Source organism: Lipotes vexillifer, unplaced genomic scaffold, assembly GCF_000442215.2.
Source record: "Lipotes vexillifer unplaced genomic scaffold, Lipotes_vexillifer_v1.1 scaffold749, whole genome shotgun sequence".
In the NCBI taxonomy this organism is placed as follows: Eukaryota; Metazoa; Chordata; class Mammalia; order Artiodactyla; family Lipotidae; genus Lipotes; species Lipotes vexillifer.
The window spans coordinates 2,902,781-2,911,833 of NW_006782834.1; the positions used below are offsets into that span (position 1 = coordinate 2,902,781).

The 9,053-nt window shown below is 37.1% G+C and overlaps 1 protein-coding gene across 3 annotated transcripts in view; it reads left to right on the forward strand.

Annotated features, from left to right (window-relative positions):
- The window catches only part of G3BP2 (G3BP stress granule assembly factor 2), a 29,782-nt gene extending 28,139 nt beyond the window's left edge, over nt 1–1,643 (forward strand). Inside the window, exon 11 of one of the 3 annotated variants that reach the window (XM_007455434.1) lies at nt 330–1,643. In XM_007455434.1, coding sequence (XP_007455496.1) covers nt 330–602 — 273 coding nt within the window. In that variant the 3' untranslated portion in view covers nt 603–1,643. The remainder of the gene's footprint in view (nt 1–329) is intronic. The other 2 variants (XM_007455433.1, XM_007455432.1) reach the window with 2 other exon arrangements.
- Nucleotides 1,644–9,053: the final 7,410 nt, after the last annotated feature.

Here is a 9,053-nt window from a genome sequence, read left to right on the forward strand (position 1 = left end):
TTAAAGGGTGTAATTCAATACTTTATTATTCCTGTTGCATTTAGTATTACTTAGAAAGTCTTATTTTAAATGGTAAAGTTAAAAATAGTTTACTATGAAATGGTATTTATGCAAAGAATAAAGATTTGTTAGTAGTTTTAAAGTCTGAAGTATGGATTGTTTTAAATTTATTTCATTATTTGCTCTGGTAATGAAGGTTGGAATAGGTTGCATATTGAGAATTTCATGAAAAGTTTTTTTGTCTCCCTGGATTTTCTTACTTATTTATGATACTACATTACTATTACTGTCTAACCTGCCCATGTAAAATTTTTTCTTCCCTTGTAAAGCCAATTATGTTTCGAGGGGAAGTGCGTTTAAATGTGGAAGAGAAAAAGACAAGAGCTGCCAGAGAGCGAGAAACTCGAGGTGGTGGTGATGATCGCAGGGATATTAGGCGCAATGATCGAGGTCCTGGTGGTCCCCGTGGAATAGTGGGCGGTGGAATGATGCGGGACCGGGATGGAAGAGGACCCCCTCCAAGAGGTGGCATGGCACAGAAACTTGGCTCTGGGAGAGGAACCGGGCAGATGGAAGGCCGCTTCACAGGACAGCGTCGCTGAGGCTCCACTGTTGGCAAAGTTTTGGCAGTGGTACATTATTCATCGTGTTTGCATTCTTGTTAATTTTTTTTGGCTTTGGAATGTGACACAGCCTTTTTGATCATTTCTTTGATGTGAAAAGCATCTTTTGGTTATCAGTTAAATTGAGGTGGACATTATTTCCCCAGTTTTACAACAGGATTCGCATTGTTAATTTATAAATCTAGACTTGGAGAATTAAGGACTGAGAAATGACCATATCTTAAACTATCTGCAACAAAATGAACTTGAAAGGACATGCCCAACTGAATTCAGGTCCTTTGAGTCAAAAAAAATCCTCTGCTGCACATTTTGTTTAAGTGTTACTGTTTCTGCCTATTAATGTTGGAAACACAAATAGTGCAATTTGTGCAATTGGAGAATCTTGCCTTTTTCCTTGGCTCCCCCCAAAAATACAAACCAACAGAAACTTGTTATGCACTAATGGGTACTCTGAACTCATTAACTTTGACATCTGCAAAGGAGGCAACAGGGGAAAAAATCTTTCATCTTTTTTTCCAGTAGCACATAGTTGTGAAATGATGAGGGCATTTTTACCTGCTTGCTGTGACCAGCGTGTGTATACATAAACCTTAACAAGACTACAAGTATATTCCAGAAGGAAATCATTTAGTTATGAACTAAATAACAAAAATCAGAACTTCAAATGCTATGGTCTTGAATATTAGACCAGATTTAGTAGCTCCATATCTTAAGATTTTTCTACCTGCCCCTCTTCAGTACAGGGATGGCTGGCTGCTCAACACACTCCTCCTCCCCCGTTTCCTTTCTTTAAGCTGTGTACAGTGAAAATTGTCTTTACTGTATTTTGTTCTCTGGTAATGTAATAAGCATGATGGTGCCTTCTATTAATACATCATTCCAGTCTTGCTGGTAATTTTGTACAGTATAGTGTATGAATTGCTGTGCTGCAAAGCCAAACAGCTACAAAATGTTGAAAAATCATTGAAGTGTATAAAAATTGCAGTATCTTTAAAATCAGTAAAATTGACTAGCATATTATTTACCTTGTTCTTCAGTTAACAACTTTGTGTTCTCTGTGGGAGGGAGTCTTGTGTGTTTGGGAGGGAGGGGGAAGGAGGAAGTCAGTTATTTGAGTAAGTCTCTTGTTGACTTTTCTGTTAGCCTGAATGTGAACGTTGAAGCGTATCACTTGAGAGGTGCTGGAAAAGTCAATCAACTTGATGTACATTTTTAGTGACATTTTAAAAGCAGTCAGATTCCATAAATGGCAAGTAAACCTGGAGTGAGGATACTGCAATTTTCAGAGAAAAGAACAGCAGCTCTTAAGTGTTTGCATTTCTATTTGGGGGGCAGGGAACTGTCATTCATTTTGCACAATTCTTGAACTGATGTCAGCACCCGAGTGGCTCTGAATTTAAGTCTGGGACGACATCTTTTATTTTTACATGAATTTCTAAACAATTCTGTGAGCAGAGTTTGTAGCTACTGGATTATTGTCTGTCTTTATAGCAAGTTCCAGTAAACCGCAAGTATGACAAAAGGATACCCAATTTTATGCTTGGAGCATTTAGTGCCTACTAGTTTCTGGATGTTTCAGGCTAGGAGTGGGGTAAATAAGTGTGACCACTTAAAGCTGCTTGTTAGCATGGAAGACTTCTCCATTCTATCTTAGTAAAAACAAACAAAAAATGCACTTGACATAATAGCAAACTGGTTCTGAATTATGGAACTGTGTTTGCTGTTTAGTAAACTAGCAAATGATGCACATATTTTGTTTTTCATGTACTGGGCGGTATAAGTAAAATTAAATCTGTCCCTTTTTTTCCCCCTTGAATGAGGTCTTCCATGTTCGAGGAAAAGTCTTGCACTATTGCGTATATTTTGGGGACACATTTCTCAGTTTCCATTTTGGGGGGGGGGTTAAGGATTTTTTTCCTGTTTGAAATACTTTTACACTTTCTGATGTATAGTACTTGAAGTTCTTAACAGAAAATTACTTTTGAGTTTTGAAGCCTGTATTCAAACTGCTTTTAAATGAGTGGTTTCTTGTCAGTGTTTTGTTTTTTATAGCATATTTTCCCTTTCGTTTCTTTCTCCTTCCCATTTTATGTATATATATATATATATATATATATATGTGTGTGTATATATATGTGTATATATATATATATATAATTTCCAATCCAAGATATTGCCCTGCCACCCATGAAAACTTCTGGCACCAAAAGTAATGACAAATGTTAAGTGTAATAGAAAATTAAAGCAAAGAGCCATTCAGCTTCAGTCTTTACATACCATGAGTAAAACATTAAAACATCACATGGAGAAGTTTACATGGTGATTGTTCACCTGCAGTACTGTGGACTTTTAACATTTTGTCCCCTTTCAGTGAACCAGAGTAAAAGTATTCATCTATCATTACTGTTATTTGCTGTTTTTTGTTTTGTTTTTTTTCTTTTTGGATGGTAATATTCTATTCTATCCTTATGACACTATTGCAACCAAATTGGCTTTACCATCTTGGCTTTAGTAGGTATAGAAGACAATGGATTACCATCTTTATTGCTGTAATGTGTTAAGCATTATATGCTAGTAGTATCTAGTTTAATTGTTTCAGGTGGAAAGTATTCTTTGAGTTTCCATTTTGAATGTGTTTGGACTAAACAAACAATAAACTACTGATGTCTGCAGCATTTATCTATGTCCCTAATTTAATCTGTAGGTTTGTGTTCCAGAATATTTTCTCCCAATTGCATTTCACACAGCCTAAGTAAAAATAAGGAATTATTCTAAAGCCAACTATTATTTGTGAAATTTTATATATAAAATAAATCATTTAAGTAAGACTTGAACATTGTTAGAGACCTATCTCAGTTCAGTTAGATACCTGGTATACAAGATAAAGAATGTTAGAACAGAATAATAAGTGGTAAGGAAGGTGAGAATGATGTAAAGCAGAAGACTAAACTTTTTTTTTTTTTTTTTATAAAAATCTTGGGTTTTCCAAAGGATTGCTAAATCATCTCAGAAGGAAAAGAGAAAGGGGATGGGAAGACTGAGTTTATCTGAAGTTAAGGACATGCCCCAGTTCAGCAATTAGAACAGATTTGTCAAGCTCTGAAGGAATATTAAAAAGGAAAGAATAGTCATAGTTATGAATATATACTTTAAATGAGTAGTGAAGTCATAAGGCCTATGTAATTTCAGAACTTCGTTAAAAGGGATGATAAAAGTGAATTTTCATAACACTTTATGAAGATTCCTTATATCAGTCTTCACAGGTTTGTACTGAAGAAAAGCCAGAACAACCATTATTTAAATACTCCTGGGCAGTAAGACTTAAGATCTTTATAAATGTATATTAAACTCCTTTCAATGTTAATTATAATGTATAATAACATCTAATTTTATGGCTATGGAAAGAATTTTTTTCTTTGCGGTACGCGGACCTCTCACTGTTGTGGCCTCCCGTTGCGGAGCACAGGCTCCGGACATGCAGGCTCAGCGGCCATGGCTCACAGGCCCAGCCGCTCCGCAGCATGTGGGATCCTCCCGGACTGGGGCACGAACCCGTGTCCCCTGCATCAGCAGGCGGACTCCCAACCACTGCGCCACCAGGGAAGAATTTTTAGAGGGGGTAAAATGTATATGCGACACTATATTGCAAACAGAACCAGATTTGAAGGAGCAAAATATCATTTGGTCCAGGAAATGTATATGGAACAAAATATTTGGAAGTTTTAGCCCTACAAGATGCTACGTTTCAAACTGTGTTATATAGTCTTTGTATCAAGTGAATGAAAATTTAGTGGATATATGTTGATATTTTTCCTTTAAATTAGGACAGCTTGCTCTTGGTTTATATTTAACTACAGGTGAAGACTTGATTTTTTTTCATTCTATGTTCATAAGACTTTCTAATTATTAAGTCGATCAATTTAATGCCAGAATTCTAAATTATATTAAATTACTGGATACATGAATAATTTATTATGTCCTGAAAGAGATTTCCCTTCGTGATGGATTTCAGTGGGTTCATATAGTGATTGTTTAAAAAAATTTTGCATAATTAAGTCAGAATTCCTAAGTAATGAAGTTTCTGGGTATTTTTGACAAAGACTGAAATCTTCCAATCTATGTAGTATATAAACACCTTATACTTCAGAATTAATAGGAAATAAAGTCTGTTTTTAGCATTACCAAATACTGGGCAAAATACTATAAATGTGGGTTTAGGATTAAACATTCACAGAAAGATTACTACTCTTGTCCTTGATCTCCTAAGAGTTTTGATAAAGCTGATTGCCTACTTGGAATGCTTTGTTTTGTGGCATTAGTAATATTCTTTTAACTGTTCCTGTTTTCTGTACTCTTTATCACCCCATAACCACCATTATCCCCCCAACACACACACATATCTCTTCTGTCCTCGGTCTCTTTCCCCACAAATTTTCTCTGAATGGTTTCATTTAGGCCAGGAACTACCTTAGCTTCAGTATATTGTCCATTCAGTAGATTCCATATAGTGTGATGGTAAAGAGAAGGGCTTTGGAGACAGTCTGGCCTTGAATGGCAACTCCACCATTCAATGGTTACATTTTCTTTTCTTTTTCTTTTTTTCTTTTTTTTTTACATCTTTATTGGAGTATAACTGCTTTACAATGGTGTCTTAGTTTCTGCTTTATAACACAGTGAATCAGTTATACATATGTCCGCATATCTCTTCCCTCTTGCATCTCCCTCCCTCCCAACCTCCCTATGCCACCCCTCCAGGCAGTCACAAAGCACCGAGCTGATCTCCCTGTGCTATGCGGTTGCTTCCCACTAGCTAGCTATTTTACGTTTGGTAGTGTATATATGTCCATTCCTCAATGGTTACATTTTCTGAGCTCCTGTTTAACTCATTTGTAAAATGAGGTGGATGATTGTGAGGATTCAGTGAATTAATACATAAAGCACCTAAAACAATGTACTGGGCACTCAGCAAGTGTTACCTGATAACTTTTTTACTCAGTTGAATTTCTACTGCCTCTCTATTCTGTGTTTCAAACACTTTTTTTAATCCTTTTTTGCCTTGTCCCCTTTTGAAGTCCTTCAGTAATTCAGAATTTGAAAGTCCAAAACAATGTGTTTTCTCTTTCTAAGTGATGTGCATACCTGGCTCTCTGATAATGAACATCTCTCTTTTTCTGACCTATTTAACCTAGAAATGTTTGGAGTCTCATCTGTTCTACTTAATATTTTCTGTTTGTCTCCCTTCTATCCATTTTTCAGGCTGCAGGAAGATCTGTTCATGCTCTTATTAACTTTCACTGGCTCATTTAATTCATTAACTATTGAGCTTCTGTGTGCCAGGTGCTGTTCTACGTCCTGTTGATAAATGAAATGAACAAGGTTCCCTGCTCTCAGGTTAAAAAGGTCTAAAAGTTAGTGTTTGCATATTTAAGAAGGTAGCTAGGGGGCAGACCATAAGGAGGTAGGTCCTTATCCCAAGAGCAATAGGAAGTTGAAGGTTTTGTTGAGTGACCAACAAAGTGAGTAATTCTACTTTGAAATGTCTGGAGTTCCATAAGTTGGGTCTCTGGGTTAATGGAAGGAGTTAAGTAATGGGTAAATGAGGTGAAAGGATGCTGTAGCAGTTCAGTCAAGAGCTATGAAAGTAGAATGGTTGTAGTAGCTTGGACTAGAGTGGTGATGTTAGAAACCTAAAGAATTTGAAAGACTTAGCGGGTAAAACAGCCAGGTCTTGGTGAGGAAAAAGGTGGTATCTAAGAATCTGAAGTTGTTGACTTGCATAATTGGAAAAGTAAGGTGATACGTGGAACAAATTACTGATTAAAAAAACAGGTTTCATGATGGGGAGGCAGGAGTGCTATTGGAACCCTCTTGGCTTTCCGTGTGAAAGGGACCTGAAAAGAGGAAGCTGTATAGAAGGGTATGTAATTGTGACTTGTGCCTTTTATTTTCAAAAACAGTATATAGAGTGGCAAGTTTTATGTGTATTTTATTTTATGACAACACTGAAGCATGGTATGCACATTATAGAAAGTAAAGAGAATCCAAAAGAATGAACATCCACAATTCAGCCTGTAGATGATCCCTATAAATACCTTGGGTGGGTGTGTGTGTGTGTGTGTGTGTGTGTGTGTTTTCCTTTATACTATTAAACATTGCTTTAATGAAGACAGACCACTTATTGGTGTTTATCAAGTGTTTATTGAGCACCTCTGTGTGCCAGGCACTGTTCTTGATGTTGAGGGTACATGAGCAGGACAAGTCCGTAGGCCTCCCTCTGAGCTTATGTACTTTACAATGGAGAAGGGTAGTTGTAAATGCCATATAAAGTAAGATAAAACAAAGCAACTGAGTGGCAACTTTAGGTGCCTAGAGTTGACATGAAACATAGGAGCTCTCCACTCAGGGACTAGATAACATGTAAAGCTTATAAAATTGGAAAAACTTTGAGGGTAATGAGAAGAAGCTGGGATAGGTGGATTTGGGTCAATGGGGGCACAATGCTAACAGGCGAACTAGACTAGATCATATAATTAGCCTACATAACCAGTTTATTTGGGTATCTTTCTAATTGCAGTATGAAGCCATTAAAGAGAATTAAGCATAGGAGTGATATGCCATGTAGAGGCTAGATGATAGGAGGATAAGAATGGAAATGAAGCTGTTGTGGTAGTTCTAGACTACTATATCTGAGGGAGGGTAATTGATTTATTTAGGTTATTTTTTGGCAGCTGAATTTAGGTGTCTGAAAGGAACTGAGAATGATTCAAGTTCTGAATAGTTAGCATAAACGTACAAATCAATGAAAATCAGGTATTTCCACTTTAGTGTAACCAGTAAAATAGTTATCTTTACACCCATTTTTATCTCTAAAATGATTTTCCTCCAATATTTGAGGGTACACTGTAAATTATACTGCTGGTAGCTTTACATCTGATTTCATATTTAGGCAAACTAAGGTGTAGTTACCTATTTTACAGTCAGGGAGACAGGCTCAGAAAGTTTATTATGGTTACACTAGTATGAAATGATTTGAAATACTGGATTAGCTATAAGAGTTGATCTACTTTAAAAGATGAGTGATTTTAGGAAAAATGGGTTTTAAGCACTAAAAGTTTAAACTTTGCAACGTATTTTTATCCTGGCTTTATTTCAGAAAATTGGAAAATCACAGCCTCGAGCATTAGCAGGCCTAAAATTAATTCAGGAACTACTGCATTCTGGAACTACAGCGTTAAGCAATGAGGCAGAGTGCAGACTTGGAACAGAAGTCAAATAGCTGTTAAATACTGAGTCTCTGAGCTGAGAAAAGGGAAGAATTTTTGAGGGCTTGTCATTTCACATATGTTATATCTTAATCTGATAACCCTGTTAAGTTCATCTATTGTTTGTTTTTAAAGAGGTGAACTAAAGCTTGGAGAGGTAAAAACAAAGCTCCGCCTGGCGTATGGTGACAAGGATAGTGACTTGGAATAGAGAAGAGATGTGAGACATTTCAGTTGGATGGTGACTTATCGTAAAGGAGTAGTGATGTTTCAAAGACGGCACTAAAGATAACCAGTATATGTGCAGGAAGTGAAAGACTTGTATAGCAGTCAGTGAATATTAGCATCTAATATGTGCCAGATACCTCCATAGGTGCTGGCTGGCAATACAGCAAATACAGCCTACCCTCAGGAAACTTGTAGTTTTTGAGGGACGGAAGCAACAAACAAGTAATTTCAGTCCTGATTAGTCCTGGGCATAATACAACTCATTTAGTTCCAACAGCAATCCTGTGAGGAGTACTATTTATTTTACAGAAGGATACATTCAGGCACAATGGGGTTAGTTACTTTCCACCTTGCTAATGGGGGGTAGAACTAGTAGAGAATGTAATAGTAACTGGAGATGGGGCTGTTCCTTAATCACTACCGGGGGTGGTAATGAAAGGCCTCAGGAGGTACCTTTGAGATCTGGAAGAGAAGGCAGCTTTGAGGAGGAAGAGCATTCCAAATAGAACAAATGCAGAGGCCCTGTATTTGGATGGAGCTTGGAGTGTTCAAGGGCATTAATGCCAGCGTGGCCATAATAGTAAGCAGCTGATATCAAGAGATAGGTAACAGCTAAATTGAGGATGGCCTTGTAGTTGGATTTTACTCTTGAACTGGGATTGTAGGGATCTGGGCAAGGAAGTGACGTGATCTGAATTAGGGAACCAGTCAGGAAGGGCTGTTGGGTGATGTCGATGGTCGCTTGGGTTAGGGTTGGAGCAGCGAAGATGGTGATAAATGGTCAGTTAATAAGATAATTTGGGATACAACCTACAACACTTGGTTATGAATTGGATTTTGAATGTGAGGGAAAGATAATTTTCAAGGATGTCTCCTAGGATTTTTATGCACCTTGGTGTGGAAGGCAGTAAGTACTCTTAACTGAGATAGAGAAGCAGGA